We start from the raw sequence: 26,122 nt of genomic DNA on the forward strand, positions 1-26,122 counted from the left end.
GCCATGAGGCTTTTAAAGAAACATCACACAGATAATCATTGCAATCTCATTCTTTTAGAGTATAGGTTTGGGGATTATGGAAATGGCTAAGCATGTAGAATGCTCAAAAACTGAGCCTAGTCACCAAATACGTACCATCAGTGTGTAAAAGTAAGAAAGTAACATGACACCGAGCATTTGAGCAGTTTAACTGTGCCAGGCACTGTGCTGAGAGTCTTGTATGCATCATTCCATTACACAACCCTATTCAGTAGGTGCCCCTGTCACACCATTTTATAAATGAGAAACTGAAGCTCAAAGAAGTTAGGTAAGTTGTCCAAGGACAGTTAATTAATGGGGAGCCTAGAATTAAACTCAGGCCAGTCTAACTCCAGCTCCAGTATTCTTAGCTGATACCCAAAATGAAATACCTCAGAACCTAACTCCAACTATGTATCTCAAATACATGCCTACATCAGGATGGATTATATAACACTAAATGTTCTTCAAAAGTATAAAGTTTCCTCAACCCCACTTCTGGGTATCTACCTGAAAAAAATGAAGACACTTAATTAAAAAAAATACATGAACCCCTATGTTCACTGCAGCATTATTCACATAGCCAAGATATGGAAGCAACCTAAGTGTCCACTGATAGATGAATGAAGATGTGGTATACATATACAATGAAATTCTACTCAGCCATAAAAAAGAATAAAATCTTGCCATTTGTGACATGGATGGCCCTACAGAATATTATGCTAAACTGAAATAAGTCAAACGACAAAAACCGAACTATTTCACTTATATGTGGAATCTGAAAAACAAAACAAATGAACAAACAAAACAGAAACAGGCTCAAATATAGAGAACCAAATGCGGTTGCCAAAGGTGGAAGGGGGAGAAGGTGAAGGTGAGTAAGAGGTACAAACTTCCAGTTATAAAAAAAATGTTACAGAGATATAATGTACAGCATAGGGAATATAGTCTATTGTAGTAACTTGTATGGTGATAGATGCTTACTAGATTTATCGTGGTGATCAATTCCTAAGGTATATAAATGTTGAATAACTATGTTGTACACCTGAAACTCATATAAAACTACATGTTAACTATAATATAACTAACTAACTAAGACGGGCCTTTCCCAGCATTTATCACCTAGGGAAGATGCATGTTTTCAGTCAGAAACTGTAAGCAAAAAAAAAAAATACTAAAGTTTTCTCAATTACTTTAAGGTATAAGATGCCTAGATGAGTCATGGTTGCTGGGATTAATGTGTTTCTCTAACTTCATGTGATGATTAAAACCATGATAAAGTTAATGACTACTACTACTGGATATTCTGGATTTAAGAGAAGATAAAAAGAAAGGACATAAGGAGGGATACATCACCCCCTTTTTTTTTTATCAATGTCATCAGATTAAAATTAAATGATTACTGAAATTCATACTAATCAGAAATAATGATTAGATACTAGCATGTACGCTATAAAAGTGTGAAAGCTACATAGCAAGATAAAAACAGTTCAAGGGTAAGTTTTACATACCAAAACCCCCCAGAAAATTCTACATAAGTGACAAAGACCAAGGCATAAGTTGAGAAAAATCAATTAAGAGGGACCTCTTTATTATACATTTATAAAATAATAGTATAATTATTAAAAATGGAGATGAAAGTTTTTTGGTTATCTTGTGGTTTGCATTCAATTTTTCAATCATCTTCACAATTTTTCAAAATTTGCTTTATGTTATCCAAAGTGTTCTCCCATAACCTCTATCCCACCCACCACTCAAAGCAAACTGAAAACCAAACTATTCAATAGGTTCTAGTGAGAGGCTTATTATCAAAGAAATGAATCCAATAACTCATGAATAAAGATTAAGAGTTTTCAAAGAAATATATTAACAAAAATATATGAAAGCATAATTTAATCTTTCTTATGATTCAGAAGTTGCTCAAGGTTGTATTGTGCCATTTGCCTCATGCTGTGTGTTTAAGTGCCTACAAAGAATTCTGGCTAGTGAAATTTTGGACAAAACAAAATGGTTCACCTACACGTAGTGCACGTTGCATCAAATGACTACAGATACAATATGGGAATTTTGATGTGTATATCTGTACTAACTAGGGCACATTATAATATGCTAAGAAAACTTTAAAAATTTCAGTTACAAAATGAGTATTTTTAGCACATTTAGTAACAGCTATTTGCTTCAAACTTTCATTTTTGATGACCAAATTGTATTTGACCATAATTGAAGAACATATAACTTTATAATAACATTAAAAAAAAACATGGTTTCAACAGAACTATGTTACATTAAATGAAGGAAAAAAAGTCACATGCATGTTTTGAGTGGCACTGAGGTTTTGCAAAGCCATTCTTTTGAAAGGCTTTCAATTCACCTTTACGTATATCAATTAAAAACATTACACAGTGTGCTTGCAGAAAAAGATGAAATCAGTGTTCATCACGCAACTGCCTGAAAACTATTCAATGCTGATCACTGAACAAGTATTTTTATTTGATTATCCTAACAACCTTAATAATTGAGCTACATTGAAATATTCAGGTGTGGCTGATTTCAACTATTCAATTGCAGAGAAATGCTCAACTAAAAAAAAAGCTGAAACAAGTGGCAACTGAAAATGGCTGAACCACTATAACTTTTAGACACATCCTTCAATCTTAGTTTCGCTATATACTATTTGATACTTTTTGATTCAGCAGTTGGGGTAAAAAAATGTTTCTTACTCAAACGTATCTACAGAATGTCAATATAAAATGTGTAAATATATACATGTAATACTCTCTCTCTCTCACTCACATATCTAGAAACCAGCATTTAACCACACCCCCCCTTTTCTCACTGAATCTTTTGTTACTTTTAAGACCAGTCTAAATGCTATAAGGCTGCAATATATGGCTAAAGAGGTCAAACATAAGCACCCACACTCAGGTTGGATTAAATTGTTCCTCCTCATGATTTTTGACAAGTAGTAATACCGTTTATGTAACAACTATATCTCAATAACTTAAAATTCAGAGTACAAAACCAGGGTCATTCAACTCCTTCACTGTTTAAAGAATGTTCCTCCTTCCAGTCTATTTCCACTAATGATAACAGTGCATACCAAACCAGGTCACACTCAACTGTACAAATGACCTTTACTCTTAATCTAAACAAACATGTGTTAAAACATTCTGAAATGCTGCGTCCTTTGATTTCTTCATCTTTTCAATTGCCCGATGCAGGTCCTGTTGTTGCACAGGCCGAATTTCATCTTCATCGTGGCTAAATTGCAAACAAAACAACCACATAGTCAAATAACTTTAGAATACAGCTCCCTAAAATATTTTACCATGATTAAAAAAATCTCTCATCCAAGACCCCAAAGACAACATAATTAAAAGCTTCATGTGAACCCTTTTAGGAATTATCTGTGCATATATACAAGTCTTCAGAGATTTTTAAAAAGCACTGATTAATAAGAGGTATGAAGCTAAAATGGCTGGCTATAAACATAGATGTGGAAACTAAAATCAAATACTTCACAATAAGAAAATAAGTACAGAATATTACCTTAAGGTGAAAATGTTATACAAAGGTGTCAGTTTACCAAAATGGGAATATAATTCCAAATAATGAGTCAAATATTATTCCCATGAAAACTAGAATTAAAAAGTAGCATTCCTACATAATCATGTACATGTTTAGCTTTCGATGAACTGAAAATAAAATTCTTTGCTATTCATAAAAACCAACTTGTCTAAGTCCTCCCCACTTTAATAATAAGAAAAACAAAATCCAGTATATTATGTCTCGTTTGTAATTTATAGACACTTAGAAAAAAACATTTTGGGAAAAGTTATGATAACCCAAGTCTATTAGCCAGATTTTTCATATTGAAAATATAAAATTTTCAGGGCTTTGTGGACAGCAAAAAAACAAGACTTTCATTGTTAATGTCATTTTATTTAAGCAAAATTTATTTGTAAGTTGTTTTTTTCCTCCTCTTAATCTTATATACAAGAATAAAAAAACCTTCGGAAGACAGATTGTCTGCAGAGGGTAAAATATTCCCAGCTTTAGCACTAGAGTAATTGGCTCAACCTGACAACAAATAAATATAAACAGAGTTGCCCTCTTCATGATGGGGCTCAAGGGAGCACTGAAGATAGGTCTGGGCCTCATGCATACAAAGCTAGGGGTAACAGGGTAGCTTGCATGCTAACCTTTCTATACCAAGTGAAGTTTTTTTTCTTGGTGAAGCTTGCTATGACATGGCACTGTAATTAAACACATGAATACAACAGGCAGATCCAGGTCACTTGGAGTGAAAGCCTGGGGAGGATGAGGAAGGGAGACTGAGAAACGAAGGGGCAAAAGGTGGAGAACTCATTCAACACAAGCCCCCAATGTACACTGGTTGCTAAGTTGCAGAGATTCTTCGTTAAGAAGGTTGCTACTTTGAACAGGGGTTTAGAAATGCAGTGTTATACTGGGTTGGGGCAAATAGCCTTTTGGAGGACTTCCTTAAGGAACATTGTTTACCAGGGCTGAGTTATTCCAGTTCACTAGTATCTTTGCTGGAATAAGGTTGGTACAAAGTCATGTTCTCAACCTCATCATACTTTGAGACAGGTTGCAAGTGAAGTATGCTGCAGTGACAAATGGTTTCTTTGTTTATTAAATCTATTATTATTAATAACAAGCTGAAGTCTAGTCCCAAGTAAGGCCTCCCTACTTACATGTGAATTTCTGGAAGACAAGGCATTCATTTCCATATGAAATGAAACTTAAGAATTTAAGATATAAAAGCAATCTAGGAGTACTAGAGATCCCTGTTTTCCTAGTAGAGATGGACAAACCTAAGTTTTTGTCAGCTTTCTGTGATAGAGTCCATGGATTTTCAGTAGAAATTTAGCTTTTATTTCTTCCTCTTCCTTCTAGGCCCTCCTGAAAACCTCCCCCCAATTCATTTTCAGAGCTCCCCTTTAGAAAAAGGCAATAAATAAAGTTGTGGGGGGGAGGTTGTTAATTCCAACTTACCTCTTATGCCATAAGCAGAGTTGGTATTGTAAAGCAAAATAAAAGAAACTAACCTAAAAGCTCTAAAAGGGTTTGATAAGTATTGCAGATCAACTCTATATACACATACCTTTCTTCTGATGTAGAATTAACATATTCCCTGACACAGAGGAGGGCAGCATCTCGACACATCTCTTTTAGGTCACTTCCTGAAAACCCATCAGTTTCCTGGGCAACTTCTAGCAAGTCCACATGTCTATCCACCTTAAACAAATATAAAACATGTTTAAAAAAACAAACAAATGCAAAATATACTGCAAAGGATCTATCCAAACATTCTTCTTAGAATTAAAGAATGTTAAGTATATTGGAACAGCATGGAAGGAGAATCACTAAAAAGCATTTTCAGTTTCTAGAAGTTTTTTTAAACATAAAAGCTTAAAGTTTGAAATAGAATTTTCATTACTTGTCATTATGACAAAAGTAGTGGAATAAGTCTCACTAGATACATCATGGAGTGATATTGAAGAAGACATTCAAACAATGCTGGATTCACTTTAGAAGCTCTTAGAAAGGTCCCGAGTAACACTTTTCTATGATATATTCAACATACTTGGCAAATAGCCGGCATCATTAAGTCCCAAGTCCATTACAAAACACATATTTCACTGAACTACTCTAAATCATTTTAACTGCAATGTTTTGGTATTCTACTACCTCAGCATTAATTCAGCGCCTTATAGTTTTGCTCCCCAACATAAGATTATGTATAGTCGAGCCAATTAAGTGATTGTACAGGGCACATAATAGACTTGAGAAAATAAACATACCAAACTTATATGTAGATTAAGAAGAGAAAATGAGAGCGAAAAAAAATTTATTTATAATAATTACCATCTATTAAATGAGTCTTACGTGTCATGCAGTGTACTAAGCACTTTACATGTATTCTCATTTAATCCTGTCAGGTTACGTATTCTCATTTTCATTTTTGTAATAGTGAGACCTGGAAATAACTTGCCCAAGGTCACACCATTGCCAGAGCCAGGAGTTGAACACAGCGTGGGAGAGGTCCTACTGTACCCTCCGCCCCCATTTAGCTAACCATTTGTCTTAACATCTACTTTGTCCAACTGATTTGAAATGCCACCTTTATTAGTTACTAAATTCCCATTTGTTTATGTGGAGGACCAAGTGTTTGTATAACTTTACACAAGGACAAGAGGCTTGCAGGTGAGAAGATATGGGGTCTATTGTCAGTTCTGCAACTGTGACTTCACATTTTCAGTGTTCTGATTGCTAAATGTGGGGGTTAAATAGAAATTACATACTCTTTGATAAAAATGAAAAGTGCACCTAGAAGGTAGGTGCCAAGCAAGCAGCGATAATAAGCAAAGAAAATGGTAAACATATAGGTAAATTTAAATAAGCTTTAATATATAATTTAATTTGGGATAGAGAAACCATGTAGAACTAAAATGCTAGACAATAAGAACATGTAACAGAGGGGACACATCTACATTAAGGCATTCTAAAGTCTTAAAACTATAGTACTGGAAAGAGGACAGACATATCATTAACTTGGATGTTAGGTACATGTATCAAACGATTTTAAGGGTACCGCTACATTTTAAGAGTACCACTAAGAAAGAATGAATAACTTCCAAACCAGTAGAAAAAGGGGAAAAGAGAATAAAGAATACAATAGAACTAAATAACACGGGGGAAGGGGGTGTGGTATGTGGAGAGAAAGCAAAGACAAAGCATAATACATGGAAAGCACTAACATAGAGAATGAATCCAAATTTATGAGTAATCACCACAAATCCAAACAGACTAAACTAGGCTGGTAAAAGACAAGACTAAACTGCATAAAAAACCAAAATGTAGTTATTTGAGGTTTATAAGAGTCACACCCAGTAGAAAAAAAACAACAAAAAACAGGCTCAGTTACATTTGAAAGGAAAAACACCAAAAGTTGAAAAGTAAAAGATTGGAAAAGGATATTGAAGGCAAATATTAACCAAAAGAAATCAAATGTACTCCCTATTTACATTATATCAATAGATTCTTTTTACTCAAAATAATCTGGAATAGGAATCATCAGATATTGATAAAAAAATAATTCACCAGAAAAATATAACAATCCTGCACTATTATACATTTAACAACATGGCCTCAAAATATATACAGCAAAATTACCAAAATTTCATTGAGAAATGGACAAGTACATAATAATATTGGGAGATTTTAAACTTATGTTTCATATACTGATATTTCAGATAGTAAGTTTCTAGGACTAGTTTATCACCTATGATCTAATAATGCACACAAATAAAACTTGACAAACTGATTACAGTAATTTTGTTTAATTTGGATATTAGTCCTTTGATGGTTATAAGGTTGCAAATGTTTTCCCAATGGCTTGTTCTTTCTCTTTGTTCATGTTACCTTGTCACACTTCTGGAAGCATTAGTGTGATCCTAGTCAGACTTGTCTATTTTTCTTGTAGTTTATACTTTTTTATGTCTCAGGAACCCTTTTTACAAGTATACATATGAAATCATATACATACAAGGATCTAATCTCCCTACTGTTTGTAATAGTGAACAATTAAAAATAACATACACATGTATTATGTATCTGTCCATAACTATAATTGGAACTGATACAACTACCAACATCAGGACAGGAGGCTAACAATGACTGTGACTGGGGGAGAGGAAAAGCAAAATATGTTAAGATCACCTGTTAAATATGGGTGGGGAATATGAGGTTATTTGTGTATGTTTCAAATATTTCATAAATTAAAAAACAAACAAACAAGTACTTAACAAGATCTTTCAAATTATACTGAGATGTTAAAAATTAGTCCCCCTGTTAGGGCCCGCCGAGTGGCACGTTGGTTAAGAGCTGGCTTGGGACGCCAGAGGGCCCCGGTTCGGATCCCACATATGAGGGCCAGTGACACTGCCCTCTACAGGGCAGTACCTTGTCTGTTCCTCTTACCCCAATTCCCCAGCACTGTTCCCATCCCCCAATTCCCCAATAAAAATCTTAAAAAAAAAAAATTAGTCTCCTTCCTAAAACAATCACCACCACCCTATTTTTTGACCACTCCTTGGGTGGGCCACACACTATGTTTAAACCACTCCCATATCTTGTGCATGACAGGGTGATAAAGTTACAAAAATGAACAAAAGAAGTATGAGAAAAAATGACAAGAAGCAGATGAGAGTCACTGAGGGAGCAAGACTGATGAACAGACGCAGCACACCATACGGTTAAGTGAAGGGATCCACCACTGCCACGCTCTGGGAGCCTGGGCAACTTATCACATAAGTTTTCTGGGTTTCAGTTTCCTCAACTGTGAAATAGTACTCATATGGACTCCTTACATGAACTGAGGATTAAATAAAACAATGTACATATGACCCTTGAACAACACGGGGGTTAGGGGTGCCAACCCCCATGCAGCTGAAAATCCACATATAACTTTTGACTCCCAGAAAACTTAACTACTCATAGCCTACTGTTTATCAGAAGACTTACCGATAACATAGTCAAGTAACATGTATTTTGTATGTTATATGTATTACATACTGTGTTCTTACAATAAAGCAAGCTAGAGAAAAGAAAATGTTATTTTAAAAAATCGTAAGGGAAAATACATTTACAGTATGATATGTATTTATTGAAAAAAATCCACATAAAAGGGGACCCACACAGTTCAAACCCATGCTGTCAAGGGTCAACTGTGTATCCCACCACAATGCTTGCACATAGCAAGTACTCTAAAAGAAACCCTTTTTATAAGGGAACACCTATTAGATAAACCATGAAGTAATGAGAATTGTTTTCAACAGGCAACTAGGAAGACAATTCCCAAGTTCAAAAAGGCTTTAAGTACTGGGAACAATCCTGGAATAAATTAATGGACTGCTAAAATAGTTTGGAAGAACAACACTTATTTATTATATCTACCACTGGGCGTATGCTTGCATGGTACTGTAGGCATTTTACATATATCATTTAATTTACATTTTCAGAATGATTCTATGAGATTGTTGGCATTCTCTCCAATTTCCAAGTGAGAAAAGTGAGGCATAGAGACACTAAACAATATTTGCCTAAGGTCACACAGCAGGGAATGGTCAAGCCAAAATGTGGGACCCTCAGGTCTGTCTCCAAAGCCTACGCTTGTTAACTATTCCTACTGTTAGAGAAAATGCATACATTTAGGTTAGTTTGTATAGGGAAAAATATACCTCCTTACTGTAGAGTCAAACATGATACTTGTACAAAGGTATACATTTTCTTAGTTCTAATTCTTTTTATACTTAAAACTTTAAGCCGAAACCACTATAGCTTTTTTTAAATGAGTTGTATTAAGGATCTATAAATAAAGAATTGTGCAAGACCGAAAAATACTATCATTTCAAAAGCTTCATTCTTTTCTTCAGAGAAGAAAAACTCATACAATAGAAAAGTTTGGTAGTCTATTTGCATCAAAAACCCTAATTCTGCCCAGCAATGTATAAATACGATGGTGCTCAGTTTATTAAATAAATGTGTGTGTAATTTATTTGAGGCATATTTTAACAAAAATTACATTAATGTCTTTCCAATTCTACTGAAGTAACAATATTCTTTCAGCATATAATACCAGCTAGTGGGAAATCAGATGCTCCTATGTCAGCAGTTATCCAGAGGGCATTCATTCATATTCTGCACCATAAAGCTGATTAGAGACTAATCCTTTGTCCTTTCATGAAGAAACAGAATGCTAAAAATTTCCTGTACCCATGACAAATAGAACTCTAAAATAATTCCCAAAGATACTGCTGTTGAAAAAAAGAATACTGAAATCAAAATTAAAATTAGACATCCCTAAAAAGTATTGATTAAGGTTACATGTGAAAACTTGATGGCCTGTGTAAAGTATGGCTATCTTCTGAGAACTAAGCTGAAATCTCATTATTCATATTCATCATATATATGCAAATCATCGGTACCTACATCAGACTACACATATGTAATTTGAAAAGGTTAACTTCCAGCCACACAGTACTCTTTCATTAAAATCTTTTTAAGTTAAATAATTGTATTAACTTAATATATCTAAATATAACTTAATATAAAATTGTCAGCTACTACCTTCTAACACTTGTTAAATTTGTAGCCATATCATAGAGTCACCCTAATTCAAAAGAACTTGTGAAATGATTTTACTCCCTTTGCTTTCTTCTCTAAACTGTTCATACCTACTCTTGTTAAAGGTTTACCAATTATGTGTGTTTTATCTAAACAGTAGTACAACTACACAATGTCTTTTTGAAAGCAGTTATCAAATATTCATTTAAAGACAAAATGTAATTTGTTGATTTCTCACTCATCTAGGACAGTAGGTTCCTTACCTAGAATACATGGAAGGCTTTGGGAATTTCCCTGAAATTATAAAAAACATTTTATGTTTTTTAAGGAAAGACTATAGAGCTTCTATCTCTTTAAAAGGCTCTGTGATTCCCAAAATGGTTACTACCAATGATCCAATCTCTGTAATTTGCAAGGTTCTTTAAGCTTTTGCAAAACAGCATAGATGTTATTTTGATACAGTTTAAAGAAATACATGAAAAAAAAATACACGAACAGAACACTACTGAAAGATACAAGAGAAGACATGAATAAGAAGAAAGCCATACATGCTTTTTGGGTAGAAAAGATTCAACATCAAAAAGATCTTAATTCTCTTGAATTATAAAAACTAGTGTTTGTTATTTCTGGGATAAGACAAATTATTTCTAAAATTCATACAGAAAAATGAGGAAAAATAACCAGGAAACTTTGGGCTGGGGGACAATAAGGGATACCTAAGCCATACTTGCTATTAAAATTTATAAAGCCTCAAAAAAAATTTGTAAAGCCTCAGTAATTAAAACACTGGTGCTGGTGCCCAAAGGCACAGAAGACCAATGACCTGATTCAAAGTCCAGAAACACAGCCAATACATATATGAGAATTTAATATATATTAAAGGTGGAATCTCTAATGAGGGAGAGATGGCCTGTTCAATAAACGGTTTGGGACAACTTAGTATCCACCTGGAAAAATAAAAGCAAAGTTTGATGCATACCACATATGATATATCCCTATAAATATCAAATATGTAGTAAAGATTTAAACGTAAACATAAAACCATAAAGGACATCTGGATATTATATATCTCCTAATAAAATAATATATTATTGTATAATTCTACCTAAGAAGTAGTCCTATTTCCCTCTCTGCCAACCTGAATCTAATCCAGGTATAATCAGGTTAGGCTAAAAATAAAATTTCTTTATTTTAGAGATAAAACTAAAATATTTACAGATGAGATGTGATGGGAAAACATGAGAGGTTGATAAGTAGATATGTTATGGAACAGAATTAGCCATGGGATTGATGGTAATTCAAAGTAGGAAAACGACTGAAATACAAGTATCCCTCACTATGGGAATCTTATTTGGTTTCTTAGTTTAGATAGCAAGTTCAAATAGTGAGTTTAAATATGAAGTTTAGGATAGGGAGGAATACCATTTTATTAAAATATACTTGGTTATAGAGTTTTGGGGGGAAAAGTAACAAGAGTTGGAAAATTCCTTTATAAACATGGGAGTGAAAAAAGCCCAGAAACCATGAAGGGATAAACGAAAATACCCCAGTAAAATCAAAACAGAAACTGGGAAAAATATTTTCAAATCATATAGACAAAGGGCAAATCTCCCTAATACATTTAGAGTTCCTACAAATCTATAAAAAAAAAACCAGAACATTGCAATAGAAAAATGGGCAAAAAATATGAGCAGGTATTTCACAGAAAAAAATTCAAGTGGCTCTTAAAATAGATAATGCATTTCATCCCTACAGAATGCAATTAAAATTATAGTGAGCGATCATTTTCTATCTGTCATGGTGGCACACGGTTCCATAGTGTTCTGTTGGCAAGGCTGTAGGGAAAAGGCACTCTACTGTATTGCTGGAATGAGAGTCAACAGGGCATGGACAGTTTGGCCATTGCTACCAAAATTACAAATATCGAGCAGTTCCTCTTCTGGAAAATTCACCCTATTAATATTCCTGCACAAGTGTGAAATGACATATGTACAAGGCTATTCAATGCAGTATTTGATAATAGTGAAAAACCAGAATCACCAGGATGTCTTTCAATATGGCACTGATTAAATAAATTATGGTATACCTTACACAGTGCAAAGAAAAAAGAGAACAGAATCAGGAAACTATACGCTAATATGGAAAGATTTCAAAGACAAGTGAAAAAAACAATGCATGGGGGTTTATTAACATGGTTTATGTAGAAAAAGGGAAAGGACTAACAGTATATTTTAATTTACTTACATAGGCAAAATACCATCTGAAACAATACAGAAGAAACACAGGGGAGAAACTGAGACTTTTTCCTGTACACCACTTAATATATTTTAATTTTTGAAAGATGTGATTATATTATCTATTTTTAAAAACCTTAAACACAAAAAGTATTGAAGATTTTGATTATCATACCTTTTAAATCTAAATTTCAACTTCAAAAATAATTGCAATTAAATTAAAAAAAACCCATACTTCTGTATAAAAATAAACATCTTATATAATTGGAAAACAATCTGAAAAATATCAGAGCATTTTAATGTGTAGCTAGGAAAACACATGGCTTTTTAAAAAGCAGGTTATCTTTAATTAGTTCAAGTATACCATAGTTGTTGAGTTACACAAGCAAGCAAGAGGTTTACAGTAATTTACATCAAGTTCAAAGCTACATTATTCTCAAGTTCCATTTTATTTAGTATCTCTAAAGTAATTTAATGAACATAAGTAGGATAGGGAAAATTGTAATTTTCTACTTACATTCTCATTTTTCAAGATGAGTTTCAGGATTGCTTCTCTTTGTTTTAGAGCCTAAAACCAGGATAATTTCCAGTTATCATTTTTTAAAAAAAATAAGGATCAACTAGTTTTCCTAGTATTTCTTCCTTCCCTTGTAAACTAGCTGACAATACCTATAGGGAATGACAGAAACTCTGAAAGAGGTCATGGAAACTACTGGCTAAAGCAATGTCTAGATTCTAGCCTCTCGAGTAATCATTCCTGGTTATCCTACTGAACTATATCTTCTTATTCTGAGCCCCCAGTGCCAGCACAATGTCCGGGAGATAGCGTACCTTAGATCTTTCTTGAGTAGATGAATGCCTATGACTACCAATGTCTTTCCTCTACAGCTCTGCAAATCCCCTTTCCTTCATTTGGGAAACTTCTGAAAACACCACTGTCAAAATGTTTACCAGTAATTGAAGAGATGGCAACATTAACCCTTAAGTTCCTTCATTTCAACATATAATGTCCATGTTCACTAATTTACATTAGCAAATTTTTATTTAGTGTCGATAGTATATTTGTTCATATGCTTGTATGCTTCTCCCCCACCCAGTAACGATTCATATTATACCAGAGAATAGAAGCATTTATAAAATACTTTACATATAGTAACTATAAATGACTTAAGAATTATTATGGCTGAACTCATCCCCATTCCCACAACCCTTGAAAAAACAGAGCTGGTTACAATGAGTATCAAATCAAATGACTTGAAAAACAAAACCAAACCCTGCTATTTCTATAACTCAAGTGCGTTAGTAAAGGTTAATTTGATATGTTCTGTGATCACGAATGACTACTTTTTGTTAATAAGCATTTAAACACGGAGAGGAATTTTAAAGTAAAGTTAATCATATACTTTGACATCATATAGTTATGCAAAAACAAAAATTTACCCTATAGTGTGTGCATTTGCTAAAAACAATGAAAAGAGGATTACAAAATCAGTTTCTACAAAAACAGTAGTATACAAATGTATAACAAATTCGTTACATCTGTTACAACTCATTTTAATAACTCACAAAATTAATATATTAAACTTACAACTTTAAACTTTAGTAAGGGCCATTTTCCATGCTGTGTATCCTATGTTCTATTGTATTATATTCTACTTTGTTTTCTATTGGACTATAAGCAAATATTCTATCAATGTAATTTTTGTTTTCAGAACCACTGAGGTAAACTAATTTTCTTTAAAAATGTTCTGATGTCTTGCTAACAAAAGGAAGTTGAAGTTTTTGTGTAAAGCCTACAAAGTTCATCTACACCTGGCAGGAAACTACCTTTCCAGTCTCATCTCCATCTATTTTCCTTGGTGCCCTAACTGAACCTCCCCTGAAGTCACCATTAAACATGAGCTCCCACACCTTCTTGCCTTTGTTCATTCTGGCAGCAAAGCCTTTTCTTGCCTCACTGGCCTATCAAATTCCTACCATCCTTCAAAGCCCAGCTGGATTCTTTAAGTTTCACCAACTCCTCAGATAGAATTATTAGTTTTCATTATCATCTCAGGCTCTCACAGTTCTTTAAACACACCTTAGTAAAATACATTTTACATTATTTATTTGCTTGTCTGACTGCTCTGCAACACAGAGTTCTTTGAGGACAGGGACCATGTTCCATTCACCAGAGACTAGCAGGTGTCTGACACATATAAATATTAGTCATATTTTATATTTTATCTCCTACATCAAATTAAAAAAAAAATCTCTTCATTGCTTTATCAGGTAAATTTTCTCATAGGGCAGTTAAGTACAGGCATAGCCGTAGAGGAACCAGAGATTTTAGCTGTAGCAAATAGTTGATCAGAGTAAATTTATAGAGGCTATAGCCATCGATCTTTAGGAAACCATATTTATTGCCACAAACTGATCTGATAAGATACAGAACATAAAATGAGACAAATGATTTTTAGACAGATTATACACGAATTGTAATATTTTTATTTCAAAATCTGAAAGAACTAAAAGTTCCTCTACACAGCCAAACATGTAACATGCTGATTGTATAGCCCATACCTATCTTCTATTACTAACCCTTTTTTTTTCTTCCTTTCTTCTTCAATCTAAAGGTAGACAAAATCCAAGTTCTGAGTATTTTGTGCAAAAATTATAGAATAGCAATAAATTATAATCATCTACGTGAGGGTAAGTCTTAACTAACAAAAAAGGATGCTAGAGAGAGAACAGTACCTGTTCAACAACACCCTCACATGAAGTTAAAGTATCTTAGCTACTGGTTAATCATTAATCCTGTCAGAAGAAAGCAGTGATTACAACTGCCAACAATTAATCAAATCCCAGTTGTTCTTCCTGTCAGTGTCAGGCCTTCTGAACAGAATTCTTTAACCCAATCCCCCTAATTTCATTCTATGCTAAACCGAAATTATAATTTAGATTTTCTTATGTATCTTCCATAGATAACTTGCTACATTCTAAAGAAAACCACTAAAGTATCTAGGCAAACTTGAGGTAATTATATACTTTGAAGAGAAGCAAATATTAATCTTAGGAACGAAAGAAATAAGAAGAGAGTAGAAAGAACAAAGAAACAATTACAGGGATTCTTGCTCTGCTCCTTCCCAGCCTATTATAAATGGTAAGTCCTATTAAAAAAATCATTCCTTCCTTGAAATCATGGGGAAAGGCCTTAAGAAAGTGAATATTTAACTGTTCATAATATTATTCAAAACCACCTACAGGCTGGTTGATATGAAATCTGGTAGGCATTCTTCTCATTATAGCTGAGTCAAGGTCCTGAGGACGATTAGTAGCTCCCATCACTATGACCTAAATACATAAAGAAAACAAAGGTATTAAAATCCACCAATAATATTATTTTCAGGTTGTTATTACAAGGACTTAGAAAATCAAATGGCATTTGAACTGAATCTTTTATAAGACATATGATATTAACCCAGTATGTATTACTCAAATATTTATAAATACAAATCGAATTTACTTTTAAATAGATCAGATGATACAAAGCTGGTAAGACTGATGCATTTCACTGGACTCTAGTAATGAAAATAATATATGGTTCAGTTACTGAAAAATTATAAAGATTAAAAAAAAAACTATTGTTTTTTGCAAAACATGGTTGCTTAACAGCTACACGTTGAATAACTAAAAGCTATTTATGTTATAAGTTGGGAGTATATACAGGGGGATATTTCAAGTCTCTTAATAAAAATATTAAGGAGAGAATCATTTCCTCTAAGCCTGAGTATGCTGGTAATAACAATAGATATATACTTTTCCTCTTGATTTCATACATCATATCAGCATGTATCAGCATTGCAGGTGACATCTTAATGCTAATAAAACCTCAAGCTATCCAACTTTAAACAAGAGCAACAGAATAAAAGTAAACATCAAAATGCTGGGTAGAATTTTTTAAAAATTGCTGATGACCCTGACAACTTCTGCGTCACTGTCATTTATTTATAAAGGATGCAGAGATGAAAAATCAACACAAAGATATACAGAACAAGTTAATTTCTGAAGGAATTTAATATTACCATTACTGCTGATATTTCTGTATACCCCAGTAACAGCATACATCTGCTCTCCAAAATGACATTTATCGGTATTCTAACGGAAACTTTCATTTATTGAATATTATTTTATTTCAGCCTAAGGGGTCTTAGATTTCTGAAATAATCTAAAATCTAACTCCAGAACATATTAAAAGACCCATTAAATCTTACATTCTACATGTTCTCTTTACATTTAATGGTATTCAAGATCCAAATAACTTTCAATTAACTGTGAAAGGTTGCCACCTAGAGGGAAATAATATAAGTACAAATATCAATTGGAGAAATGTTAGCTCCACAACATAATGCAATTTTGTGTTTGGGTTAAGTGGTCCTAAAAAAAAATTTAAAATATTAATGCTCTTACCAATTTTCTTTGATTTTTCTACAACTCTAAAAAATTAGTAAGGAAGGAACATTTCTACCAAATGTAAAACAAACAAAAAGTCTTAAAGTGATCAAATGAACTAACTAACTGCATAAGATAAAGGATAAATATAAGTAAGTACATTTTGAGATAAGAGTATATTTAAAGTGTTAAAAGAGAAACTCAAAGTGTATGGAAGCGTGTTGAAGATTGATCATATTAGGCGATGGAGAATCACAAAAGGCATTGTGGTTGAGGCAGTACCTGAAAAAAAACTGAAAAATGGGCTTTATTTTGAGCAACAGCCTAAAACAAAACAAAAAAGTATGGAAAACGAAATGCTAAAAATTAGGATCAAGGAATCCAAATAAATCTCGCATTACATGGTCCAATGAATACATATAGGATAATTTATGATGATATTTATGATGAAAAAGCAACAATGAATGCAACCACTTGTAGTTTCACTTAAAGAAGCAAAATTTAAGGGGCAAAACATAACCTTTACTCATATATTAACATTATTTACTATAAATGAGCTAAAATTCAAAATAGGAAGCAACAGTAATTTTTTAGTATTTAATCAACAAAATTAATTTACCTTTTAGGTATTAGTTAAGGCTTTTAAAAATCTTTAAGATAAAATATGAAGATAATATTTGTTATCATTTCACATTTAAAATAATCAGATCTAAATTTATGCCTCAAAACTTTATGTTAATGAATATCCTAAAAATACTGTTATCTTTTGTCTTATGTCGCTCAAGATGAAGAATATGTCATCAGTTAACTTGGATTTTCATTAATGATGATAGGTTTAACTGGGCTATTTAATTAGCCCAATAGGTTTAATTCAACTGTTTTTGTTTCCTTTGTGGCCACATCAGACATGTAAGAAAGCTAGCTGGAGTACTGGGCTCCATCCATAGTCATATAATAGATAATTTTAGAGTAAAGCTAGCTGGTTCATATGAAAGAAAAATGTCTAATTATTATTTGAATTGATAATATCAATTATAACCCCCTCAACACAAAAAAAAGGAAAAAAAAACTTGTTGCCAGAGTTTAATAAAAAAGCAACATTTTAATTTGCTCCTTCAAATAAAAATTTGTAATAATAAAAACAGTAAGTACTATTAGCGTGATAAGAAATTATGGTTCTGAAAACTCAGTTTTTAGTTGTGCTGTATCAGACCATGATGTGGGCCTCTGGATGAAGTGGCTCAAGTATTAATTCATCCAACTGTCAGTATTTCCTCGTTTTTTAAAACTATCATCTGATAGGATATAATATAATATTAAGCTATTTTCTCTTACATGGCCCATCTATTCAATCGTATAAGTGATTTAAATACTGTTGCCTAAGAGGATATTAGTTTTGGGAAACCTGAATTGCATAGATGTAGCAGAATCAATTATTAATGTCACCGTAATTTATCTAAGTTGTCCTTTCTTCTCTAACCATCCAACCAACACTTGAAGCAACTTCCCCTCATGATGAAATTACATTTTCATAAAGGTGAGGTAGGAGGAGGGCATGTGGCTTAATTTTCTTCTTCAGAATGATGTGTTTCCTACTTTGGATGTATGGGAATGTGGTAGACATAGGAGATCCTTGACCCCTCTGCCCACAAAACATATAAAAACAATAAAGTACTAAAAAACTCAAATAAATTGACAAATCTGCAAAAAAGTGCAGGAATTAAGCTGAGGGTGGCAGTGAAGCCTATGCATACGGGAGGTAAGCAAGGGTTGAAGCTGACCACATGCCATATGGACACACACAGATCTAAGAGTGGGGGTGCACTGGACACCCTACAGGCCAGAGAGCCCGCTGAGAGACCACCCTCTGCAAAGCTGGGACACATGAAGTACTACAGCCTGACAACATTGGTGAAATATTAGAAAACCCATTCAGCAGAGTCAAGTCTTGGTTCTTGCAAAGACATATAAACACATAAACACTCACATGAAATCTCTGAGATTTCACAGTACAAGATCAGCTACCATGGATATTGGGACTGAATTTACACATTTGTGTTGGGGAAAAATCTGGCAAAAAACAAATACAGAATCCTCTTAAATCAATAAACCTTCAACATAGGTTCTAAAAATTCACACACAAAGTTCTACCAAATGTTTTTTTTTGCATGAAATCACAAAACACACAAGGAAACAGCCACCATCAACTCAAACAAATGACAGAACGAGATGCACAGAGTCACATTAGAATTATTGAATATAGACTATAAATATGTTGACATATTTAAAGGAATAAAGGAGGAATAAAAAAAATCACATAGCAAATATTCATGTAGTAAATATATATGAGGCACTATTATAAGCACTTCACTCCAATTAATTCCTTAAAATCCTACAATAATTCTGAGATGGATACTATCCTTCCCTTTTGGTAGATATTATTTCCTCTATTTAGGTAAAGTAGTTATATAATTTGGGCAAGGCCACACTGCCAGTTGATGCCAGGGCTCTGGATTTTCTAATCCAATTAAAAACATGAGCTGATGGCAAGAGCCCATAAAATAAACATGGCAAACTTGAAAAAGAAGCTAAAAGAATTTTTAGAACTGAAAAATTCAATAACTGAAATAATAAACTCAATGAAAGAGTTAAATAGCAGAAGAGAATCAACTGAACCTAGAATTATCAAATTAGAAAACAGAGGTAAAGAAATTACCCAGAATACAGCACAGAGAGAAAATATGAAAAAGAAGTTAAAACACATAGGTGTTTTGAAGAAATAATTTTTTAGAAGTGATGGAAGATGATTCTATATATTGGGTCTTCGGAAAAGTCATGCCGCATGTTTGCAACAGATGGCACTAGTTCATTTTTGGAAGTACTATTTTGGGAGTCATTCACATCTACTTATTGCTAAGTCATTTGAAGGTTGACAGTTTTAGCTTCATTCTAAAAAAAAAACTGAGCGATTTGGTTGAGTTTTGGAGATTTACAACAAGCTGAAGATTGAAGAACAAACTGCATTTTTGCCATATTTTACTGTTTTACTTCCATAAAGGGAAGAACACGCGTCAAGCTTGTGAAAAGTTGCATGAAGTTTACGGAGACAATGCTCTATCAGAACATCAGTGCTAATGACAGTTCACGAAATTCCATGCTGGTGAGGCCCACCGAGGTCGATGACGACAAAATAAAGGCATTGATCGAGTCAACCCACGTTACACAACACGAGAGATTACAGAAACATTGAACATCCATCATTCAAGTGTTCATGACCACCTGAAGAAGCTGGGATACATAAGCAAGCTCTATATTTGGGTTCTGCATGAATTCAAAGAAGTTTATTTGACGGCGCATATAAACATCTGTAATATGCTCATTAAACGAGGAAAACGATCCTTTTTTGGAAGCAAATGGTAATGGTGATGAGAAGTGGACTGTTTACAATATGGTGCGCAAACGGTCTTGGTCCCGACGTGATGATTTGCCTCAAACGACATCGAAAGCAGACATTCATCAGAGGAAGGTTATGCTCTCAGTGTGGTGGGATTTTAAAGGTACCGTGTTTTTCAAACTCCTTCCAAGGGAACAAACCATCAATTCGGATGTGTACTGTCAGCAATTGGACAGTTTGGATGACTCCATCATTCAGAAACGTCCAAAGCTTGTTAACTGTAAAGGAGTTGTGTTCCACTGCGACAACGCGAAACCACACACAAGTTTGATCACCCGTCAAAACTTATTGGAGCTTGGATCGGATGTGTTGCCACACCCACCATGCTCGCCTGACCTTGCGCTGTCAGACTTCCATTTGTTTCGCTCTCTTTAAAACTTCTTGCGTGGTATAACATTCAATTCCGATGAGGCTGTAAATCAGCACCTTGTTCAGTTTTTCGCAGATAAAGACAAATCCTTCTATGAAAGAGGAATTATGAAGCTCACTGAAAGATGGCAAGAGGTTATCGAACAAAACGGGCAATATATCATTGATTGATCTTTGTTCTTTATATAAATAAATGACCTTTGAAAAACACAAGAGAAAATATGTCATGACTTTTCCAAAGACCCAATATTATGTTTTTTTAAAAGGGCAAAAATAGATTATAAAATAGAAAATACCTAATAAAGTTAAAACAACAAAAGAATAGCATTAATTTTTTCAAAATTTTTCCAAGAGATACAAACAGGTGATTCATGAAAAAAAATAGAAAAATGGTTCTAGAGCTTCCATTTCCAGCAATATGGCAGAAAAACAAACATGCCAGATAACTTTTTTAAAAATTTGCTTTTAAAATACATCATTGGTCTGGCAGGAAAGGACAGAATACTCGGAGATGAGGAATTAAGTGAAAATGGGAACCCAAAGAGGCTCTCTTTGGGGGCATACCAACGGATCTTAGTTTTCAACAGCCTTACAGGGGGAAGAGACAAAACCTAGGACAGACAATCGTCCTATTATAAAACTGGGATCCTAAAGGAAGGTGCACATGACAGGAAGTGGGAAGTGTGGAAGTTTCAGCAACGAATGAAAATGGTGAAATGAAAATCAGTGCCATAAGAACTGAGAGTAAAGACTACAAGGTTAGGGGCCGGCCGAGTGGCTCGTTGGTTAGGAACTGGAGTGGGACGCCAGAGGGCCCAGGTTCGGATCCCACATATGAGGGCCAGTGACACTGCCCTCCACAGCTAAGATGCTGAACAACAGCTCAACCTGGAGCTGGGCTGCCGTGAGTCGCCGGTGACGGCTAGGCTGCAGCCCCTGTGGCAGTGGGTTGCCATGGGCTACCGTGTGTAGCCAGCAGCCAGCGTGAGTGGCCATCCAGAGGCCGGCGACTGATCTGCCTCGCCTGGGAAGAGAGCAATGATGGTGCCAGCTTGGGCCAGTGAAGCAGCGTCCTCCACAACTAGACTGAAGAACAAAACAACAGCAACTTGTTTGTTCCCCTTCCCCCGATTCCCCAGCGCTGTTCCCCTCCCCCAATTACCCAATAAAATCTTTATAAAAAAGACTGCAAGGTTATGGTTTGAGTCAAAAGAAACATGTACCCAGAGACACTAGTCATTTCCTCTTCTTTGGCACAATGGTTCTAAAAATTCCAAGGAGAGGCTTCACCCTGGTTTTTTCTCTTCTGCTGTATTTGTTTCAGGCACTAAGGCAACCTATAAACATTTTGTTAAACATGAAGACCTCAAAATGGATGAAAATGCATACAAACCGCATTCTTTCAGATCCCCATCATTTAAGGTTACTATTGGGTTGTCGGAAAAGTCATGACATGTTTTTTCTGTTTTTCATTGCAAAAATGCGTCATGACTTTTCCGACAACCCAATATAATTATGAAAAAAGACTTTTGTAAAAAAGCCAAAAAATTTCTATTAACACTACCACCGCAACACCACAAGTTTAAGGCAGATTTCTTTCAAATACCTGGCAGCTGTGGTCAGTATCCAATCCATCCCAGAGACTCATAAACTGAGCTTTCATCATGGCTGTAGCTTCATGGTCAGAACTTGAACGGTTTCGTAGAAAGGAATCTAGAAGGAAAAAGTCCTTTAACTTTAGAAATTAATAATACATTATTTACTCTTATAATTTCAAATCATTTAACCAAAAGCTGACAACTTTATGAATGATTACAAGGAAAAGGGTTCAACTACGCCTTTTCACACATTATTCTGATGTAACAATTTTAACAACTTATTGGGCAAATTAAAAACCAATCAATTTACAACCTTCATCTCTTTCCTAAAAATACATTTATGCCAACATATATAAAAGAAGTAAAGGATCTCATACTGAGAAGCCAGAAAAGGATCAAGTAGAGTCTTGGAGGAAAATCTAAGTGCTTTGGCCCTAACTTTCCAGATTATCTGCATCCTTTGTGTTCTTAATTGTGGGATCACATCCTTTTCCTCACACATTTTTCCTGGTAATAAATAAAACTGACATTGGAAAATGTCAAAATATTATTAAGGGAGAAAATGTAGGACAGAAAATGGTTTAAAACACACACTAGCATGCATGTACATATATGTTAAACATAGTTAAAAAACCAAAACACTAATAACTTTGGTTATCTGTCAATGATAGACTTAAGGACAACTTGAATTTTGTATTTTGAATTATTTTTTTGTCTTCAAAATTATCTACAATGAATATAAAATGCTTTTAATAAGGGGGAAGCGTTTTCCATCTACAATGAAAAGAGAGAAAGGTGGCACATTCTAAGAATGAAAAAAAAGAAACAGTAAAAACAAATCCTGGATTTTCTAGTGCAATCCCTATTTCAAATGTTCAGGTTTATATCCCTTCAAATTACTGACATTTCTGAGTAAATTTCACATTTCAGCACTGCAACTAGAACTTGAAGTCTGTCAATTATACATGCAAGTGACACAAAATGCAAAACGCTTTGTAATATGCTGGGTCCAAGTTTTTCAAAAGCCATTTTTTAAAAATCACAGCAAAAACACATTACCATAACATGATAGTCTTGTCATGGCAAACACATATCCCGAATTTTCTTCTACAGTTCCAATTTTGTACCCATTGTGTCCCATTGTTGGACTGTGTATCAAACTAACTCATTTATTGTGCATGTAGTAAATCTAGTCATTTTAAAATTGCTTATTTTTTTAAAGATAAATTTTTTAAGTTCAGATGCTTACATAACCACCATAATTTAATACTAATTATTCCTAAATTATCTTCATTGAAGTGGTTCTGGTTAAGATGGCTATTTCAAATAATACAAAAAACTTAACATGCTGGGTAAGTGTAAATAACCTAACAATATTAGTAATTACATTAAATGTAAATGGTCTAGAGTATCCAAGTACATGATTAAGATATTAGACTGGATTAAAAAAATAACACACCGCTGCGTGCTGCTTACAAGAGACATACTTAAATATAAGGCTGACAATGTTGGAAAGGATGGAAAAAGATATGTAGGTACTAACAAAAAAGTTGAAATATTTTTGCAAAAACTTATTGCATATCTGATAAATGGTGCTGGAACAATTGGACATCCCATCCATATGAAAAAAAAAAGATCTAGACACAGACCATATACCTTTCACAAAATTTAACTCAAAATGGATCACAGATCTAAATGTCAAACACAAAACTATAAAACTTCTACAAGACAATATAGGAGAAAATCTAGGTGAATTTGGGTTTGTGATGAGTTTTTACACACCATCAAAAGCACAGTCCATCAAAGAAAAAACAGATGTTGGTCTTTATTAAAATTAAAAATTCTGCCACATGGAAGACACCATTGAGAGAAAAAAAGTCACAGACTGGGAAAAAATATTTACAAAACACATATTTGACAAAGAACTTATATCTAAACTATACAAAGAAAACTCTTAAATTGAAGAAAACAACCCAGTTAAAAAATGGGCAAAAGATCTGAACAGGCACCTTACGTTTCCACAGAAGATATACAGGTGGCAATTAAGCTTATGAAAAAATGCTCAACAACATGTCATTAGGGAATTGCAAATTAAAGTAACATAAGACACCACTACAAACTTATTAGAATAGCTAAAATTAAAAAAAAAATACTGATAATAGCAAGTGCTGCAGAGGATGCAGAGCAATCAGACCTCTCTCTTTTGCTGGTGAAACTGCAAAATGGTATAGCCATTCTGGAAGACAATTTGGTAGTTTGTTACAAAGCTAAATATAGTTTCACCATAAGATCCAGCAGCTGTTGTACTCCTAGGAATTTGCCCAATTGAGTTGAAAACTTATGTCCACACAAAAACCTGCATATCACGGTTGTTAGCAGCTTTATTCATAATCGCCCCAAAGTGGAAGCAACCAAGATGTCCTTCAACAGAAAAATGGATAAACTGGAGTACAACCATATAAGGGAATATTATACAGCAATAAAAGGAAATGAGGCGCCAAGCATGAAAAGACATAGAGGCATAAGATGAACTTAAATGCATATTGCTGAGTGAAGAAGCCAGTCTGAAAAGGCTATGTATTGTATGGCTCCAGCTCTATGACATTCTGGGAAAGGCAAAACTACAGAGAGAATAAAAAGATCAGTGGTTGGGCTGGCCGAGTGGCTCAGTTGGTTAAGAGCTCGCGCAAGAGTGCAAGCTCTGAGCAACAGCGGTTCGATGCCTGGCCCGAGCTGAGTTGCCGCTGAGCTGCCAACAAGTGGCAGGATGGTTCAGCTAAAAAAAAAAAGATCAGTGGCCGCCATGAGTTCAGGAGTTGGGGAGGGATGAATAGGTGGAGCACAGGTGATTTTCAGCATGGTAAATTCTGTATACTACTATAATGGTAGATACATGACATAATGCGTTTGTCAAAGTCGGCACAGCTGTACAACAAAAAGAATGACCTTTAATATAAACTATGTGACCCTTAATATAAATTATGTACTTTAATTATTAATAATGTGTCAGCACTGGTTCATTAGCTGTAACAAATGTATCACACTAAAGCACAGGATTAATGACAGGGGAAAACCTGTTGTGTGTGTCGGGGGGGAGGGGAATAAACTTAAAAGTGTTCTAAAAAATAAAGTCTAGTAATTGAATAAAAAAAGGTTAATAAATACGTGAGATTGCAAGAAAGGAAAAACGCCACAGAGTTCAGGAAAAAAACCTGAAAATGAGTGGTGCGATATCAAGGAGGTTCTGCCACTGCGTGTGTGTGTGTGTGTGCGTGTGTGTGTGTGTGTGTGCGCGCGTGTGTGTGTGCGTGTGTGCGCGTGTGTGTGTGTGTGCGCGCGTGCGCACAACAGGTAGGCACGTGTAGCATCAGGAGGTTCTGCTGTGGAGCTAATATCCATGCTGAGGCCAAGATGCTCAAAATGATATAGTCACAGACGGTGCAGACAGGGGAAAAAAAAAATTCTGCTTACCACTATAGGGAGTTAAGAAAGCTTGTCTTGTCTGTCTTGGCCTAAGCTCTGGGGAGAAAAACATAACCCCCAACAAATAAAAAACAAGACCACAGGGGCCCTCTCTCAGGCCTGACCTCTAACTCTGTAGTGTCATTCAGCCTACGAATATCCCAGGTGAGAAATTATCATAAAAATTGGTCCCGAGTGATTAGACCCCAAAGCCTCTAAGTGGAAGAGAGGAAAACTTCTCTGGATCTTTTTAGGCAACACAAGATTCTCATATAAAAACAAGCCATAAGCCATCTAAAGTTAGAGATACACAGGGCCGGCCGAGTGGCGCGATGGTTAAGAACTGGCTTGGGATGCCAGAGGGCCCCGGTTCGGATCCCACATATGAGGGCCAGTGACACTGC

General features: G+C 34.5%; 1 protein-coding gene across 3 annotated transcripts in view; it reads right to left on the reverse strand.

The window, feature by feature from the left end:
* Window positions 1–1,861: 1,861 nt before the first annotated feature.
* ATAD1 (ATPase family AAA domain containing 1) overlaps window positions 1,862–26,122 on the reverse strand; it is a 40,342-nt gene continuing 16,081 nt past the window's right edge. For all 3 annotated transcript variants that reach the window (XM_019651511.1, XM_019651512.1, XM_019651513.1), the window contains 5 exons: window positions 22,265–22,371; window positions 15,648–15,737; window positions 12,922–12,972; window positions 5,147–5,280; window positions 1,862–3,279 (listed from right to left, as the gene is read on the reverse strand). In XM_019651511.1, the coding sequence (XP_019507056.1) occupies window positions 3,159–3,279; window positions 5,147–5,280; window positions 12,922–12,972; window positions 15,648–15,737; window positions 22,265–22,371 (503 nt within the window). In that variant the 3' untranslated portion in view covers window positions 1,862–3,158. The remainder of the gene's footprint in view (window positions 3,280–5,146; window positions 5,281–12,921; window positions 12,973–15,647; window positions 15,738–22,264; window positions 22,372–26,122) is intronic.

This window comes from Hipposideros armiger, unplaced genomic scaffold (assembly GCF_001890085.2).
Source record: "Hipposideros armiger isolate ML-2016 unplaced genomic scaffold, ASM189008v1 scaffold_161, whole genome shotgun sequence".
NCBI lineage: Eukaryota > Metazoa > Chordata > Mammalia > Chiroptera > Hipposideridae > Hipposideros > Hipposideros armiger.